Below are 20548 nucleotides of genomic sequence, written 5' to 3'. Positions count from 1 at the left end.
CGGTAACACCCACTCGATGGAATAGTCAATGGAAAGGCAACCTGCCGCAAGACCATAAGCAAGGAATATCCCGAATGCTCTCAAAGAAAGGCTTTTGAAGAACCGACAACACCAAAGACAAGGCCTCTGGTGACAACGGGGGATGCACAGAACACCAGACAAAACCCTTGCATAGGTGGTAAAAAGGGCAATGGTCCTTGCAGGGATCAAATCCACATCCTTGGCATTACAAGCACCATGCTGTAACCAAATGAGCTAACTGGCTCAACTATTGCAGCCAAGGAATACGTAGCCAAAGGACGCAGAAAGAAAAAACAGCCAGAGCAGAAACTGGACCCTGATCATACTCCAAGCCAGCTTCCCATCAACGTAAGCTGAAGGAAGGCCAACACTCTACCACTGAGCAGGAGCTAGGATGGAAACCCAAAGCTTCGCAACTAATGATGTAAGCTTTCCAGGTGTAATGATAACTCTTCTGGGAGTAGTTTGCATATCACTATTTGTATCACCAGGCAAGACAACCCTTAGTCTTTCAAGATCTGGATTTCAATAGCCAAGCCTTCAAATTCAGTGACTAATGCAGGGTGGAGGACTAGCCCTTGGGAAGAAGGTCCTCCCAACGAGGCAGCCACCAGGAAGCTGCTGCCCCCAGGCACACCACATTGACGTCCCATATGGCTAAATCAGTTTGGAGCTACCCGAAAGACCAGTATGCCTTTGACATCTATCCTACACAGCAGTCGAAGAATCAGTCCAAGGGGCAGAAGGGTGAAGATGAGATTGTACTGATCCGAAGGCACCATCTAGCGCAAACGGTATGTCCGTAAGAAGGCCAATGAGCCTACCATGAACCTCAGAGCCTCCCAGTTAAGGCAGGATGCCAGAAGATCCACTCAGGCGCCCCCAACAACGAGGAAGCTGATGGAACACTTCCGCATGGAGGGGCCACTCTCCCTGGCCCAGCATCAGAAAGTTGAGATAACCCACCCCTGCCAGGAATCGACACCTGAAATGTGCATGATGGACAGAGCTAGAAAAGACCTTTCCATCCTTCCTAGGATGTGGGATGCTCCTAGCGCCGCTGCTGCACTTCACATACCTACCTGATGCTTGATATAAGCCATTGTGGCAGCATTGTCTGAGAGGATCCTGAGCAGCAAACCCCTCAGGCAAACCGTCCTAAGCATCAGTGTCAGCCTGATCCCTCGAAGCTCCAAGAGCTAGAAGGGCAGTCAAGCTGCTCCCGGAGGCCAGTGATCCTTGGATGATTCCGATCCCAGGTCAGCTCCCCAGCCTGGCATCTGTAGAGGCCACAGTTCAACAAAGAGGAAGGACCTCCTGGTGCATAGAGTCCAAGACCGCAGCTACTAGAAAATAGAGGCCCTTGTCAACTGCTCCAGAAGAAACGAACATGCAGGGAAGCAGAGACGAGTTCCATGTGGAAAATAGTTCTATCTGCAGCATTCTCATATGGAACTGGGTATTGGAGATATGGAACTGCTTCAAAGCGTAGCCACTAGCAAGCCAAAGACCTATATGCAGAACCACAGGTACGGCATTTGCAGGACAAGAATAGTAGGACCGCTGATCTCCCATCCTCCTGCGCACCACAGCCTGCTCCAAATTGAGAATCAGCCCCAGATACTCCAGCCACTTGGAGAAGATTAACAGACTTCCTGAGGTGCAGAATCCACTGGAAGTCCTGTAGAGGATGGTCTCCACAGTATCCGGGGGATGCAATGAATGAGTCTCCAGAAGCAGTAGTCCAGGTAATCGCTCACAGCAATCCTCCAGTCTACACAAGACCCGGACTGGCCAAAATCTTGATAAGCACGATGATGAGAAAGGTTCTTGGGCCCGAAAACCACAAGATGACCCCCCCCGCCACACACACACACACACACACACACACACACACACACACACACACACACTAGAAAGAATGGGAGTGGACCTCTATGCTTAGGAGAAATGAGCTGCGGGTCTGGGCTGCATATGGGACCATGATCACTTGGCACTGCCAGCTGGAGTCCTAAAAAGTTTTGAACCCTGGTCAGGACCCAGGGAAACAAAAAAAAAAAATCCGCTCATGCGCCATGGAGGACACTCAGTCTTGCTCCTGCGGCTCATTACCCATGTTCAAATGTAGCCCCAAAAAGTAGGACACCCTGGAAGGGCAGGACTGCCAAGGCCTATTTGAAAGGCTGGGTAGCAGAGCAACCTTTGAGCCAAGGGCCCCGCACAGCCCACTGCTGAAACAAAAGGTCTGTAGAGGAATGGTGCAACATCCAGGGACACGTCACAAATGTCATTAAATCATTGGACCATTCTGTATACACTTGAGGTATGCACTAGAAGTCAGGGGCACAGCCAACAAGCACATACTGGATGCTCTGGACCAGTGTGAATCAGCATGATGTATGCCAACCGGGAAACCTGCTTCAGATTCCATCCTCTCAAATGTAAAGGGGAGACTCCACCACCAGTAGCATAGATACTTGAGACCCCAGGGGGTCCAGGACATGAGGGCAGAGAGACACCTTCAGAAGGCAGGAAGGTAGGAGGCGTCTAGACAACACAGGTATCCCCCTGGGTGGATCCACTACACATACATGAGTGAAAAGGAAACCAGCAGGGACAGTTCCACTGGCCTGTGGACAGGAGCACATCCACACACAGTACAGCCCAGGTACCCCACCACAGTCCACAAACACCAGGAAGGGACCCCACACTACCCATGCAGAATAAACAGGGACAGCTGTCCAGCCCCAAAGAATCAAGTGAATAAGGTGGTAGGGACCCCCAACAGGGTTGGCACTAACACCCCCATTCCTGATACACCTCAGTGCTGGCAGATTAGAATTGCCAGGCAGCAGAAAGCCCCACTGCAGCGGTTGACCATGATGCTGGCTGGATTGAAGACAGTACTCTTTCCCATCACTCCGCTGACACCTGTCTAAACCAGCTGACAAGTAGGGGGAGCAGAGAATGGAGAACAGCTGGGAGAGGTAGATGTCTTCAAGGAAAATGGTTGGCGCAGGCACCCCTCTCACCAGACACAGGCCGGGAAGGGAGGGCACTGGACATGACCCCACAAGGCCGCATTGCCTAGCCGAGCGTCACCCAAGCAAGAGGAGGGCCCCCTCCAAAGCACATCCACCCCCAGCCCGGAGACTCTGAGCCGAAAGTGACGTTAGGAGAGGGAAAATGCCCCCAAGGGAGATGGCGGTTCTGGCCACCTGTTTTTTAGTAGGCCATGGCCTGCCTGACTGCATGAGGCGCTCGCCCGCAAGCTGCCCACAAAAACCACCACTGACGGGCAGCCGCATGGAGCCACCCCCCCCCGCATCCTAACAGCCACAGGGCCCCCTTCACTCCTGGAGGGGTAGGGAGGTCCATACAGGGAAGAGCCGATCCACCAAAAGATGGCCGCTGCAGCCCATGAGGGGGAGCAGGGTGCGACTGGGTTATTCAGGAGCCCAGGAGAGCAGGAAAGGCATCGCTACAGCATGTCCTCCAACCAGCCAACATTCATGGTCCTAAAGAGTGGGACAACAACAGCTCAATGGGGAGGACTGACCAACCTGGACCCACTACCACCCAAGGGGGTCATACAAAGTACCCGAGGTCTGCCATACACACAAGGAGAGAGTAGGGTAGGTGGGGGAAGGGTATGGAGATCAGCCACTATTGCCCAGAGGGTGATGGAGACCCAGGAGGGACCGACCGCCCCAAGGAGTACTTGCGCTCTGCTCTGCGACCTTGAGGGTAAGAAGGGGGTAAGAGCTACTTACCGAGTCATTGAGTATGCGGATAACACTCCCATGACAAATCCTCCTCTCCACCGAAATGGGGGGCTGTCAGCCAGGGGTAACACTGACACAGACTATAGGAGCCTGGTCATATATGTCCCCACGAGACTAACTCGCTGGCCGCCCCAGTCCAGGATGGGACATAGTTGCGATCGACCAAGGGCGGAGCTAGCAGTCTGACTGGGGAGACCACTGGATCTAGATTATCCATCCCATCGCCCAGCCTCACTGTTGATAGATCTCTGTGGAGAATAGGCAAAAATTCTGTAAAAAAAAAAATGCTATGGGACCACAAGTCCCAGCAAAACAACAGGTCCATACTCCTAAAGACACTAGGCAGCATGAGTGGAGGCCTATAGCAGAGAGGGGGTTTTATGCCCAGAGAGGACTGCCCATAGGAGGTGCCACGTTTGTTTCCTTCCAGGTGTCCTACTCCTGTAGATGGGGCTATAAAACCCTATTTGGTTATGAATAGAAGAAGCAAATGTGTCCATCAATGAACGTATGAGAAAAAAATATGTAGCAATCCAAATGTGTGTATATTTTGGTTACGGTCTGAGTTTTTTTTATTATGTATTCCTAAATATTCCATATATGTATATTTTATATTCTCATTTGCAAAATTTTATAATGCATATTTTTTCCATGTGATATACCCATGTGCTGAACTCTTTGTGTTAAATAGTCAATAATTGCACTCTGAGGCATTGTTGTCCCCTGTAGTCCTCCACTCCTCCGGTCGCCGGAGATTATTATATATTAGCTCTTCAGTGCTATACTGCACTATGCCAATAGAAGGAACCAGGAGCTCAAAGTGATTCTGCAAATCTGTTGTTCCAGTCCTTGCTGATGTCACTTCCACCAGACACGAGCGTGCTTACCATGCTGGTTCCGAGCGTCTTCTGGGATTCCAGACAGTGTCTTCTGCTTGTCGCACATCGCTTCCAGCCTGCCACCATGCCGATATGGACACAGGTCCAGGACCCAGAGGCTTTTTATTTCACAAACCACATTCTTCCAGTTTGTATGCGTTTATGATCGTTGATTTATTAAAATTATCTTTGCAGTCTGCACTTAGATGGCGCTTCCTTTCTTTCCTTTCCTTTGAGCTACTGGACCGACCGCCAATTAGGCCCCACCCCCCAGTGGCGAAACAAGGGAAGGGCGCCAGGCTACAGCATAGCCGTCTCCTGCACAAGGACAAGGCAAAGGCAGAAGTCATGTAGGAAGAGGAGGGAGGGCGCAGCCTCGTGTCTGGATAGGCAGCCCTACCACGTGCTGTCCCCCAGCCAAACCCATGGGGGGGTGAGGCGCTGAAACACAGAGCGGGCAGGGAAATACAGAACATCCCCCTCCCGCCGCAGCATGTGGCAACTGTAACACGGTCCTGTGGTGCTAGAGCTCAAGTCAGCATTTCAGGTCCTCAGTCTCTGGTCCACACATAAGGTCTCCAAGGCACTAAGTAGATGCAAAAGTGGCAATGATACTTTATATCTATCTACAGTCTGAACAGACTGAGACAGAAGCAGATATTATACCTGCTGAATTTACACAGCACCGTGAATTCTACACATGCTATGTGTACTTTCTGAAGATTTTTTGGGTGTGTGTAGTGTGTAATGTCCACAAGCAGGCAAACACTGCCAGCTGGTGCTCCTAAAGCAAACAGACACTCCCAGTACAGTAATAGTAGCTGTGGTGAGGAAGAGGGAAAAAGAAAACTAGAGCACAACTAAGATAACTGGAGGACGTTTTTTGATTAGGGGGTGTATCCCTCAAAACTCCAATACCAGCATATGTATTTGCAAATTACTTGACACGCTTGTGTCTTGGCAGCCTTTGTAGAATAACTGTTTGGAAAGAATCTGCTTACTGTCACTCCCACAGCATTCTGTAAATGTATACTATTTGAGTCAGCCACATATTTTCACAGAATCATGCAAACACACTGTGCTGTGCTTCTAAAGAAAAAGATCCGCATTGATATGTACCAAACAACTAGCTGACTTACACCCCCTTCCTGCCCATGCCAATTTCCAGCTTTCAGCACTGCTGCACTTTGAATGACAATTGCACGGTCATGCAACACTGTACCCATATGAAATTTTTATCATTTTTTTTGTGATAGAGCTTTATTTTGGTGGTATTTAATCACCTCTGGGTTTTTTATTTTTTCTTAATCAAACCACAAACCATTGAAAATAAAAAAGTTTTTTCTTAGTTTTTGTTATAAAATTTTGTAAATGATTTTTCTCCTTAACTGATGTGCGCTAATGAGGCTGCAGTGATGGGCATTGACAGGCATCACTGATGGGCACTGAAAGGCAGCACTCATATATGGCACCGATAGGCGACAATGACTGGCACTGTTAGGTGGCACTGACTGGCACTGTTAGGTGGCACTGATGCACACTAATAGGTGGCACTGACTGGCACTGTTAGGTGGCACTGATGCACACTAATAGGCGGCACTGACTGGCACTGTTAGGTGGCACTGATGCACACTGATAGGTGGCACTGACTGGCACTGATAGGTAGTACTGATAGGTGGCACTGAAAGGCAGCTCAGATGGGCACTGATATGTGGCATTGATGGGCACTGGCAGGTGGTATGGATGACCACAGAGCTGGCACTGATGGACACTGACAGGTGGCACTGCTGGGGCTACACAGATCATCACGGCACACTGATCATCAGTGCTCTGATGATCTGTGTAGATGTCCCCTCCGAGGAATGCCGATTACCGGCTCTCCTCTCCTCACGAGCTGTCAGCGTGACAGCTCGTGGGGAGAGAAATGCCGATAACTGGCATTTCCCTGTTTACATGTGATCAGCTGTGATTGGACACAGCTGATCACATGACCAAGCTGACATCTTCGGCTCTTTCCATGGATTGGTGATCCACTGTGTCCGAGGGACACAGCTCACCGCCGATCGCTGCGCTCCGCGAGCCGCGCATGCGCGGTGAGAATGGGAGGACGTCATATGACGTCCTCCCAGAACGAGAGAACCACCTTGCGTCCGTCATATTACTATATGGTTAAAAAAATTATGTAAAGAGCAATTTTTTCTTTTTTTAAAACAAGGCACATTAACACAAAGATTTAAACACCTTTGATAATGCCAGCGACTCCCCCTTCCTTCTGCAGGGCAAAACTATTTCACCTACAGTGAATTTACTACAGTGTTGTAACCTGTACTGTGTCATTCTGGGTTATACTGAGGGGGGGGGGGGGGGGGGAGGGTTATCAGCATTTTCACTGCTAAAAGCCCGCACTCTCCCTGCCAACCAGAGCACGATATGAATCTAAATACAAAATGTAGGACAAGTGGTAGCACTTCAAAAAGGATACTTGGGGACTGTAAATGAAGTAATCTCTGTACCAAGGAAAGTCACTATATACTGCAAGTAATATTGTTGCAATATTAATTAGTCACTGGTGATTTGTAAGAAAATGGGATCAGAGTTCCACTCCACAGATTGGCGCCGTACTTGGTGCGATACGGTGTCACTCAAAGGCTACAGACATAACCAACTTGATGGCCAAACAATACGGAAAATGCCAGTGCCACAAGGGGGGGGCGCAAAATGATGATGCTGTAATGCAAGATAACCAGAATCCCAGCAACAAAAATGCACAAACTAGATGTGAGGTCACAGAAAGCTGTCAACCAGATGGATGTAAGCAACCGACTGAACAGAGGTATCTAAAGCAGCAGAGGAGAGTACAGAGAAGAGGCCAAAAAACAGAGCTCCTCTTACTGGGACAGGAAACACGTAAACCCCCACTACTTAAAACAAAGTTCTCCAGGCCTTTCCTTCAATATTCATGAGACCCATAAGACAGCACTGTAAAACAAACACATAATCAAAGACTTAGCCGGGTGGGAAATATGGCTTTCCTGGAAGACTCCCAGAAAAGGAGTTACTGGAAAGTCTAACTCTGGTTTTCTCAGCTCATCTTCCAGGACAGTCCATGAAACAATGAGCAAGAACTTACCAGCCTAGGGAGGGACCACTGCCTGGAGGATCTTGCGACCAAACGCCTATTCTTGAGCAGAAAGGAGGTCAAGGTGATATTGCTCAACATAGGTCAAAAAGTTAGACCAAGTGACCGTTTTACAGATCGGTTCTGGTGAGGCACCAGCTCTCGGACCAAGAAGCAACCAAAGCTCCTGTGGAATGTGCATTCACAAAAGTTCTCATATGTGCATTCACAAAAGGCATTATATGACGTCCTCCCAGAGCGCGCTATCTTGCGCACCCCCGGGGGCGCGCCGCCGGCGATCTCCATGATCGCTGTGTCCTACGGACACAGCTGATCACGTGGTGTGATAAAAGGCCAATCACAGCGGCCTTTTACCACTTGATCAGCCGTGTCCAATTACACGCTTATCACCGGGAAATGCAGTTGCTGGTTCTCGGCTGCACTATCCTCACGCTGTGAAAGCGTGAGGAAAGTGCTGCCGAGAACCAGCAGTTGTCAGAGCAGGATCGGCACCGATCATCAGGGCACTGATGATCAGTGCCTTGATGATCGGTGCCCAGCAGTGCCACCCATCAGTTCCGCCCACCTGTGCCCAGCAGTGCACCCACCTGTGCCACCCAGCAGTGCCCACCAGTGCCACCCACCAGTGCAGCTCAGCAGTGCTGCCAGTCAGTGCCCAGCAGTTGTGCCAGTCAATGCCTAGCATTGCCGCCAGTCAGTGCCCAGCAGTGATGCCAGTCAGTGCCACCTATCAATGCCGTCTATCCGTGACACCTCATTAGTGCCGCCTATCCGTGCCACCTCATTAGTGCTGCCTATCAATTCCCATCAGTGCTGCCCATCAGTGCCGCCTTTTAGTGCCCATCAGTGCTGCCTCATCAACGCACATCAGTGAAGGAGAAAAATTACCTGTTTGAAAAATTTTATAATTGAAACAAAGAAACTTTTTTTTTTCTAATTTTTTGCACTTTTTTTGTTTATAGCGCAAAAAGTAAAGTGCCCAGCGGCGATTAAATACCACCAAAAGAAAGCTCTATTTGTGAGAAAAAAAAATGATAAAAATGTCATATGGGTAAAATCTTGCATGACCGTGCAATTGTCATTCAAAGTGAGACAGCGCTGAAAGCTGAAAATTGGCCTGGTAAAGAAGGGGGTATAAGTGCCCGGTACGCAAGTTGTTAAACAATCTTTATTGAAATGCCAAACATTTCAGAAAGGTCTACTGGCTGGTATGCAATGATTTCGCTACACTGGGAAAAAAGTACTGCATGCAGTACACCAACCTCACACCACTGCAACACAGTAGTGTGAACTGGCCATACTGGAGACAAGGCATTTTACCTGGTCTTACGGTGGGGGTGCAGTGGGACTGTGCTTTAATAGCCGTCCAATGCAGTCCCACACCGCACCTGATGTGAATCTACCCTGAAATGCATTTTCAACTGTTGTAGCAGTTGGGGGTTTGTGTAAAGCCTCTGCTGCTGCCAACGTCATTGGTAGCAAAAAAGTTAAAGCTAGATCATGTACACTAAGTATTAACATTTTCCAAAGAAACCATAAAGAACTTTAAACAAGAAATTAATTTTCAAAGTTTACAACAGAGATACAGAAATATTAGCTTTTTTTTTCTCTAATCAAATAATGTTTATTACAAAAACCAATATGTAGAGCTTATTCAGCTCACTATTACACAACATGTAATATGGCAATAAATTAGAGTCCTCAAAAAAGTAGATAAAATTTGACTATATTTTATATAAAACCCTTATCTTTAGAAGGGTAATGTGCCACCAAAGAGAAGAAAAGAGGATCCTCCACCGTCACCACTGATATTATACTTACTCTGGTAAGAGGCTAAGTAAAATAAGTAAACGCATATAAAATCAGACACAACGGAGCTACGGATTATGACGTCATCATGCCATGCACTGCAGCCATTTTGTTGGCTGGAAACTTCACTGATTTTATATGCTGATTTCTTCTTCTGTTTGTAAGTGCAATATTAATACATTCTGGATTATCTCTGAGCTATAAAACTAGATCTTAACCATCGAGTTACCAGCTGTGGAATTGTGTTTGGTGGAGAAGATCCATTAGGATCCATTGCATCCATTGATTATTCATACTTGCTGTTACCGCATGACCTATGGTCATTCTCTGGTAAGAGGCTGTGAGTGGAGATGGTGGAGGATCCTCTTTTCTTCTCTTTGGTGGCACACTACTCTTCTAAAAGATATGGGCTTTATATAAAATATAATCACATTTGATGAACTTTGAGGACTCTAATTTATTGCCATATTACATTTTGTGTAAGAGCAGGCTGAATAAGCGCTACATATTGGTTTTTGTAATTATTTTATATGCTACCTGCATTTCTGTGTTAGCTGCTTTTTCACCATAAATGCTGCAATTAGCTCAGGTATATATCATCATTATTAGATAATTTTTATTGCAAACATTTAACACTGTTCACAGGTGGCATACTGCATAAAGGATGGTGAAGAAATAATATTGCACACACTACATTAAAGTAAATCTATACTCACCTTCACTCCAGCAATGTGGCATTCTGGAGCTCCCTTAATAGTAGAAGATCTTTTTCTGGGTACGGATTTTCACTGTTTTGATAGCCAGACTAAGATGATGCTCATCCAGCTCTATGTATAAAGGTAAAAAAAAAACCTTCTGTGTGCAGCAGCCCCCACAATACTCACCCCTCTCCCAATCCAGCGATGTGAATGAGAGCCTAGGCTGTCCTAGGTCTCTTTCTCCACATTGGCTGAGACACAGCAGAGGGAGCCACTGCTTGTCAATCACAGTCAGCGAGGAGAGAGTACAGAGGATGAGGCCAATTTGTAGCTCTATGTATCGTATGTATGCATAGAGCAGGGCTCTGGAGCAAGCATGCACCAGTGCCCCTATAGCAAGCGACTTGCTACTGGGGGCACTGGTCAAGGAGGAGCAGCCAGGAGTGCCGACAGGGGATCCAAGAAGAGGAGGTTCGGAGCTGGTCTATGCAAAATCATGGCACAGAGCAGGCAAGTATAACATGTTAAACCAAACCTTTAATATCACTTTAAGGGGAAACCAGAGTTTAAACCCACTTCCCTGAATCTGATTTATTTTCTAGATATTACTGTAAACAACTCGGAGTATATCTTTTCTGAAAGCAGAGGCCATGGAGAATAAAACGGTGGTAATTGCAATTTTTTTATGTCGCACGATATTTGCACATTTATCAAATGCAAGTTTTTAGGAAAAAATACTCTAAAATGAGTTTTAGTGCAAACAAAAACAATATTATACCCTCATTTTGGAAAAAAAATAAAAGATGGGAATGCATTGAGTAAATAGATATCAAACATGTCAAGTCTTAAAATTGTGACAGTTTGTAAAATCGCAAAAGACAATGCTTTAAAGGCCTTTACAGGTCATCAGTTTAGCATTAACATTAAATTATGGCCTTAGAATTATTGCTCTCATTCAGACGTTACTTCACACGTGCCGTAAAATTGATGCTCTATCACAGTATGCTGTGAGTATTATGATTTTGACATTTATATAACAATATTGTCTACAACTGTCAGTTATTGTATGGCTGTAATGTATGTTTCAGTCCTTAGAGGCTACATGTTTTATGTACAGAGTTTTTTGACCCTGAAGGAGGAGTAATGTTACTCTGAAACGCATTGGATGCTACCTAGGAACTCTGTTATGTTGACATAATTTTGTATGGTATCATTGTAATTATTGAATGTAAAACTGCATATTCAATGATTTATGGCTCTCACTCATCTACGTCTAATAAAAAATGCCCAAACGGAAGAGGACGCAGTCCTCCATGTTTTTTTTAGCAGGCCTGATCAAACCTGGAGGTAGGCAGGTGTACACAGACACAAGTCTGTTTACACCCGCCAATCCATAAGAATGCCTGAAAAACTGATAGGTGGATCTGATCGGATCACCCGTGTGAAAGGGCCCTAAAGAGGAATAGCTGCACAATTACTCAACCACAACAAAACCTTCCATTAATACCAAAGAACATGGGTGAACAAACATACTGAAATGTACTCAAAGCTGAAGCTGTGATCTTTCATAATGAACTACTTTGCATTTCAAGCATCTAGAAAGGTGGCTGAGGTCTTGTTTTGAAGCTCTATTACTGCTCGTTAAATATACGGAAGATGTTTGTGTTTAAATGCAGTTGTATCCAGGCTATGAACAATTAACTATTACATTCACATATAAATTAACCCCTTTCCACCCTCTCCAGGATCCCTTTAACTAAGCTATCACGCCTGGGGGGGGGTGGGAAGGTCTGCCTAATCACGTGACTACTGTGACTGGCTGTCACAGTGGTCACATGATCGGGAGCCTGTCCCACCAGTTTCTGATCATTAGTACAGACCGAGCACTATCTTTAACAGATCGCTTTCTGTGCTGGGAGTGTGCTCTTAGCACATAAATCTATGCAGTCCACAGATGCCTATGTGCAGCGTGTGGGTGTTAAAGTCCACCTTCTGTGCTTCCACACATGCATGACATGGGCGGCAAACGGTTAATAAAGAACACTACTACCTTAAAATGTATAAACTACACAAACATTAAAACCTGACCTTTCCCTCAGGACTCTCATGGAAACTGTCTACACGAGCGGCCAAGGTGCATTTGGCATCTACTAACCGAGCTGCTTTCCGATGCAAGTCCTGGAAAAAAAAAAGTAAATAAATTATATATACAAACATACACACACATATTATATATGGATAGAAGTAATAAAGAAGACACATATTTGCTAAATAGGTGCATAGTAGGTGTACTTACTGGTGGTAAAGACTGGACAATGTCACTGTGATAGATGTAACCGGTATGAGGTAAAACAGAGGTGCTGGAGAAACCTGATAATGTTTTCCTCTGAGCCCCCAAGAGCATGACGTTACATGCAGGCATCTTTGAGAGATTTGTAAGACCACCAGCTATACCTAAAAGAAAACAAGTAGATAATGTTTTCATTTTACTGAACAGCAGGGGATTATTCACATTACGCTCTCTCTTTATAGCACAGAATTAATGAAATTAAGAAACCGTGCAGCCAGCAGTATCTAGAGCTCCATCTGCTAGCTGCACAATATAACCAAAAAAGTGTTCAAGTGCATTATTTATTTATTTTTTTTAAAGGTAAATAAAAGGTTTTTCATGTTTAGTCTTGAACATAATAAAATTATGAGGAATGGGGGCTGTGTTTAATTAAAAAAATGAAAGCATAGGTATTCGTTTAGCAAAACTGTTCTGTGGGAATTGGGCAAAATCAAATATTCTCCTTCTATTTGAATGGTAGCCATTCATAAAAACAGTGTGGTTCAGAAAAATACTGCAATAGGGCAACTAGACCGAGTTGAAGATCAGAGGAAAAAAAAGAGGAATTTTAACCTACCTGTAAATTCCATATCTTGGAGAACAGTACAGGACAGGTGAATATTCTTAGAGCCTGGGCAAAAAGCTCATTTACCTTCAGGTGTTTGGACACTAGTAAAGGTTCTGAGAACATACCCTTTGGGCACCTACCCTGTGAACAAGGAAAAGCAATTTGTTTGGTGTTCTAGGGAGTAGGGCACAAAGGTGGAAGAACTATAACTTCATTGAGGTAGAAGTCTTATATCACCTTGGGAAGAAAGGATGGTCTTGGGAATAGGACTTCCTTGCACCTATGACAGATGAGGAATGAGAGCGAGAGCACAACTCAGACAAGCCTGACAGATGTGATGGCAACCAGGAAGGCTACCTTGTGGGAGAGATTATCTAACCCTAATGGGTGCAAGTGCTTTCGACAGGGCAGAACAAAGCTGAGGTCCCAAGAAAGGATGCTGCAAAAAGGGCCCTGATCCAAGAAACACATTGTATAAAGATTTTGACGTGGGCAAGTGAAGCTAGCAAATGGACAAGGACAAAACCTGTCCATTCAGAGTGTTCAAGGTCAAGTTCTGGTCAAGTCTAAACTGAAGAAATGATTTTGGAGCAATGAGAATCACTTCACTTGCTCTGTTTTGAGGAGGTGTTGAGTGTCGCAGAGCCATTTTGTTTGCTCTGAACAACAAGATGTTGATGGGAATCATGGCTTCCACAAATGAACATGTTCCATGGACTGGGAAGGACTGGAACACTCGAACTCCTTCCCCCCACCCCAAACTGAATGACTGACATCTGTTATCACTTTCCTATTGTTTAGTCTGGGCTGGAAATTCATCACGCTTGTGAGCTCCTTGTATTCCTTACATTATTAAGATACTTTAACGCACTTCACATTGAGGTACATAGTCTCATGATTGGAAAAATATATCATAAGAACACCTCGAATTTAACGCTCACCACTCAACCTATTTACAGTTTATTACAAATTGGTCAATATATCAGATAAAATATTCCAGGCAGGAAAAAAAAAATATTCCATGCAGGGAAAAAAAAAAAGTTTCGGATTATACTCGTATATGAATTACTATGATGAGGTAAATGGAGGCCAAGAGACACATCCCAATGCCTACAATGAAAATCTTCAGGGGGTCAGGGTGAAAAAAAAGAGATGCATAACACTATATGTAACCAAATGAGAGTTTGATCTATGCAGCACAGGGCCCAGAGGGATTGGAGGGAGCCGTCAAAATGGGAACAGACCCAGCAAGGTGGGACGAACACCAGGAAGTTTGGTCCTGAAGGCTGGCTACATTGCTGTAAGGAGGGTCCCATAAACAATATAAGACTTATTGGACATGTAATTCTTGTGTTGAAAAGCAGTATAAGGTCTCCCTCATAGGCAGCAATCCACCATCCGGATAGAATCTGTTATCACTTTCCTTTTGTTTAGGCTCGGCTTGAGATCCACCAAGTTAGAGAATTCCTTGGTTGGCTGGACAGATGCATAGGTAAATCTAGACAAGGAGCATGCTTGTGGTTGACAAGATGTTGCGCTGAAGTGGCTTCAAAAAGAATAAATAGACCGCAGCTGACAAGGGCAGATCGGCCACAAAAGCGGTATATAACAAATCCCATGCGGAGTAGTAATTCACTATAATAGTGGATGCAGTTATTTTTATTAAGATCACATGGATCATGAATAGGTAGACATTTATATCATGGTGAACACATTGTCAATCATGACAGTAAAATCAGAAAATTAAAAAAAAAAAAAAAAAAACGTTCTGCGTTTTCACATAGCTGCATATATGGCAAAAAGAGCCAGATTAAAATTGGCAAAGATTGCTTCTGTATTCATTATGGAAAGTCCATATATGGAATCCAGATATGAATATATCTTTAGTATTCTTAATCTGTATCTTCTATCTTAGAGGTATCATTGTAATTCCTTTCAATTCATCAAAGTGTGGTGATGGAAGCATGAATAGCAGAAATCCTGAAGAATAAATATGCAATGAATACAAAAGTCCTGGAATATTTGCTAAATACCTTTCATGAACTTGCAATGTCAAGGTATATCCTATCAAATCTTATGGCTACTGATGGAGACATGTAATAAGATAGAATAATGTATTACCTTCTTAGCAGATCATCATCATCACTTGGATTGAGTAAAGTAGATTCACAGTGTATGGCCGATTACAATTGGCCGATATTTCTAATATAAGGTATTTTCAGTGGATAGCAGTAATTATGATTCTAAAATAAATAAACAAATGTTGTAGTAACAAGTTCACATGAAAATCATGGGCACTTCCAAATGAAGGAAATAATTACCCTAATAGAGACCATAGTGTTTCCACTGATGAGATATATATCTGAGTAAATCCTCTGTGGTGATGAGAAATGGGTTCTCCTTTATACCAAAAATTATAGAAATATTGTGGAGATATCTTGATTGTGCACTGAGGCACTAAACATTCAAGTAACTTGCCTAAAAAGGGCTCCAAAAATGTATCTTATGTAAGAGCAAGGCGGTTCCTTTAAGGGATTCTTAGGACTGGTTGTCCCGTTTTGCATAATATAATAATGCTTATGAGATAAAAAAAATCAGTATTCACCTAAAAAAGACCCAAAAATTTCTCTATATACAAGAGTACTGGAATTCCCAACTGAAGCTCGAAACATATAGATCCCGTGTCACTTAAATAGCAAAGGTATGACTTAGCTCTATTCAAGGGTTACTTGCCACCGATGGAAATGAACTAATGCCACTTGAATTTGCAATAAACTCCCGGGAGTCATTAATACTTGTGGTTTTCTATCTTGCCTCGTGTTTGTCCAAGATGGAGGCGTATGGCTTGCCTCTTTTCCCTCATGGATATCGCAGCATGGAAGGACATAGAGCATGATGATGTCACTATGTTGATGTGTTTCCTCCTCCTTCATCAGAAGTGGGAGGGGATAACTCTTCATTCCATTTATAGTGCAAAATTTGCATATTTGCATCATTTTGTCGCCCTCTTGTGTTGAAATGTCATCACTACATTGTTAGTCCAAATGTAATTATAAAATAAATATGATTGGCATTGAGCATCAGAGAATGGCCCACACAATAGATTGAGATTCAGATAATATTATTAATAGTGGAATTACATCAGATGACAATAATAAAATAATCACTTATTAGTATTTTCAGAACAATTAATATTGTTTATATAAAATACTGTTCTATTTAGAATATAAGATATTGAGGTTCCAGAGGGGGCCTTATTGGTCGGTATAGATGTGGAATCCTTATATACCTCAATTCCCCATAAATGGGGACTTAGAGCAGTAGCTTATTTTCTGGAGGCACAATATCCAGAAATGGGGGCTCAGAATGAACTGATTCTTGATTTTTTAGAATTTTTACTAACACAAATTGTTTCCAATTTTTGGGTACATTCTATCAACAAATCTGGGCCCCAGCTTATGCCTGCCTTCATCTAGGACTATGGGTGGAGGATTTAGTATACACATCACCAATGTTTAAGAGCCATGTCACCCAATGGCTCAGATACATTGATGATATACTTATGGTTTGGGAAGGAGAGGTTGAACAATTACAAGAGTTTCTTATTAGTTTAAATCTAAATGACAGAAATATTAAACTAACATATACTTTTTATAAGGAAATTTCCTTTCTGGATTTACCTCTCTCAAACCATGAGAATACATTGGTAACAAACATTTAGAAAAGAGACAGCAACGAATACCCTTTTACATGCAACTAGTCATCACCATAAAACATTGAAACAAGGTATACCGGTTGGTCAATTCCTTAGGATTAGAAGGAACTGTACAGATGAAATTCAATTTCAAATAGAAGCGGCACCACTCCATCAGAGATTTAGAGAAAGGGGCTATTCACATAGAACCCTGAGAAAAGCAAAAATACAAGACTTCATGTAAAGCTAGAAAGGAATTGATTACCAATACTAAATTGAATAAAAAAAACCCAAAATAAACTTGTAAGGTTCGTAACAAAATATGGACAACAATGGAAAGAAGTTAATATTATAAATTTACTTGTGAGCCAAAAAGGTGTATAATAAACAGCTTCTATCAATAAGATTGCAGGCTATCTTGCTCACCCTCATAAATGTGAGTTATCAGTGCATACAAATGAAGAAAATATAGATGCCGTGCTCCATCAAGACCTATTACCTGTATATAGTATAAAAACTGTATTTGCATTAAATCTCTAATAGCTGCATGATCTTTTATGTATAACCATACATGATTGTAATACCAATAAATATCCAAACATGTGTTGATAATAATAAATAAATGAATTAGAACAATATATATCAAAATTGGTGATAATAAAAAAAAAAAAAAGTCTGTGCAAAATTATTCAAAATTTGTGTCCTTCGATGATTAAATAAATATTCAATTAAGAAATAAATATCAAAAATAAAAATTGAAGAATATGGAAAATAAAAGGTAAAAATTCAATGAATTTTGTGCAAAACCGCAAAAAAAAAAAACAAAAAAAAAACTTGGTGCAGAGTTCAGCAGGGATGAAATATCTGTGTGCTCCCCTTCCAATCAGCCTGAGGTGATGCAGGTGAAGGTTGCAGATAGAGGGCTATTATGTAAGCCTGAATGGTCATATGGATCTCTCCCTCCTCAGATCTTTCCTTGATCCAGCCCTTAAAGCATTCCTCATACGGGTCATGTAAATAGAGTAAAGTGCATAGTGCTTTATCGTTGATAAAAATAAACACTTTAATATGCGCTCAATATGCACTCACATTGATTAAAAACAATCTGCACTTTGTATAACAGCCGCTTAAAGTGGTGAAGACCAGCCTCTCGGGTGTGCTCGCATACACAACCAGTATACAGTCATGGCCGAAATTGTTGGCACCCTTGATATTTTTCCTGAAAATCAAGTATTTCACACAAAAAAGGTATTGCATTAACACATGTTTTGCTATACACATGTTTATTCCCTTTGTATGTATTGGAACAAATATAAAACAGAGGCAGAAAAGCAAATATGACATAATGTCACACAAAACCCCAAAAATGGGCTGGACAAAAGTATTGGCACCCTTAACTTAATATTTGGTTGCACACCCTTTGGAAAACATAACTGAAATCAGTCGCTTCCTATAACCATCAATAAGCTTCTGACACCTCTCACCCGGAATTTTGGACCACTCTTCCTTTGCAAACAGCTCCAGGTCTCTCTTATTGGAAGGACACCTTTTCCCAACAGCAATTTTAAGATCTCTCCACAGGTGTTCAATGGGATTTAGATCTGGGCTCATTGCTGGCCACTTCAGAACTCTCCAGCGCTTCTTTGCCATCCATTTCTGAGTGCTTTTTGACGTATGTTTGGGGTCATTGTCCTGCTGGAAGACCCAGGATCTTGGACGCAAACCCAGCTTTCTGACACTGGGCCCTACAGTGCGACCCAAAATCCTTTGGTAATCCTCAGATTTCATGATGCCTTGCACACAGTCAAGGCACCCAGTGCCAGAGGCAGCAAAACAACCCCAAAACATCATTGAACCTCCACCATATTTTACCGTAGGTACTGTGTTTTGTTCTTTGTAGGCCTCATTCCGTTTTCGGTAAACAGTAGAATGATGTGCTTTACCGAAAAGCTCTATCTTGGTCTCATCTGTCCACAAGACGTTTTCCCAGAAGGCTTTTGGCTTACTCAAGTACATTTTGGCAAACTGTAGTCTTGCTTTTTTATGTCTCTGTGTCAGCAGTGGGGTCCTCCTGGGTCTCCTGCCATAGCGTTTCATTTCATTTAAATGTCGACGGATAGTTCGCGCTGACACTGATGCTCCCTGAGCCTGCAGGACAGCTTGAATGTCTTTGGAACATGTTTGGGGCTGCTTATCCACCATCCGGACTATTCTGCGTTGCAATCTTTCATCAATTTTCCTCATCCGTCCACGACCAGGGAGATTAGCTACAGTGCCATGGGTTGCAAACTTCTTGATAATGTTGCGCACTGTGGACAAAGGCAAATCTAGTTCTCTGGAGATGGACTTGTAACCTTGAGATTGTTGATATTTTGCCACAATTTTGGTTCTCAGGTCCTCAGACAGTTCTCGTCTCCTCTTTCTGTTGTCCATGCTTAGTGTGGCACAGACAGACACACAATGCAAAGGTTAAGTGAACGTCTCTCCTTTTTATCTGCTTTCAGGTGTGATTTCTATATTGCCCACACCTGTTACTTGCCCCAGGTGAGTTTACAGGAGCATCACATGCTTGTAACATTCTTATTTATCCGCAGTTGTGAAAGGGTGCCAATACTTTTGTCCAGCCCATTTTTGGAGGTTTGTGTGACATTATGTCGAATTTGCTTTCTTTCCTCCCTTTTTTTGTTTTGTCCCAATACACACAAAGGGAATAAACATGTGTATAGCAAAACATGTGTTAATGCAATACGTTTCGTGAGAAATACATGATTTCCTGGAGAAATATCAAGGGTGCCAACAATTTCGGCCATGACTGTATCTACTACATCCCCTGGACGAAGCCACAAATCCCTGTGGAGATGCGCGTTGGGGAGGGGCAGTGACATCACCACGCATCCTTACACGGCGAACACTGGTAGTGTATGCGAGCACAACAGAGAGGCTGGTCTTCACCGCTTTAAACGACTGTTATACAAAGTGCAGATTGTTTTTAATCAATGTGAGTGCATAATGAGCGCATATTAAAGTGTTTATTTTTATCAACGATAAAGCACTATGCACTTTTCTCTATTTACATGATCCGTATGAGGAATGCTTTAAGGGCTGGATCAAGGAAAGATCTGAGGAGGGAGAGATCCATATGACCATTCAGGCTTACATAATAGCCCTCTATCTGCAACCTTCACCTGCATCACTTCAGGCTGATTTGAAGGAGAGCACACAGATATTTCATCCCTGCTGAACTCTGCACCAAGTTTGTTTTGCGTTTTTGCACAAAATTCATTGAATTTTTACCTTTTATTTATTTTCCATATTTTTCGATTTTTATTTTTGATATTTATTTCTTAATTGAATATTTATTTAATCATTGAAGGACACAAATTTTAAAAATTTTGCACAGACTTTTTTTTTATTATCACCAATTTTGATATATATTTTTCTAGTTTATTTATTCATTATTATCAACACTTTTGGGTATTTATTGGTATTACAATCATGTATGGTTATACATAAAAGATCATGCAGCTAATAGAGATTTAATGCAAATACAGTTTTTATACTATATACAGGTAATAGGTCTTGATAGAGCGCGGCATCTATTTTCTTCAATGGAAAGAAGTTAAAAAA

At 43.1% G+C, this 20548-nt stretch overlaps 1 protein-coding gene across 1 annotated transcript in view; it reads right to left on the bottom strand.

The window, feature by feature from the left end:
* LOC149440987 (U4/U6 small nuclear ribonucleoprotein Prp31) overlaps positions 1-20548 on the bottom strand; it is a 210285-nt gene that overhangs the window by 112774 nt on the left and 76963 nt on the right. Inside the window, exons 5-6 of the mRNA XM_089657906.1 lie at positions 12627-12784; positions 12419-12508 (exon numbers count right to left, since the gene is read on the bottom strand). Of these exons, the coding sequence (XP_089514032.1) occupies positions 12419-12508; positions 12627-12784 (248 nt within the window). The remainder of the gene's footprint in view (positions 1-12418; positions 12509-12626; positions 12785-20548) is intronic.

This window comes from Staurois parvus, unplaced genomic scaffold (genome assembly GCF_062004578.1).
Source record: "Staurois parvus isolate SC_StPar_1 unplaced genomic scaffold, SC_StPar_1.0 ptg001040l, whole genome shotgun sequence".
In the NCBI taxonomy this organism is placed as follows: domain Eukaryota; kingdom Metazoa; phylum Chordata; class Amphibia; order Anura; family Ranidae; genus Staurois; species Staurois parvus.
Note: the sequence above shows the minus strand (reverse complement) of the source record. Positions and strands in the feature narration are given on the sequence as shown.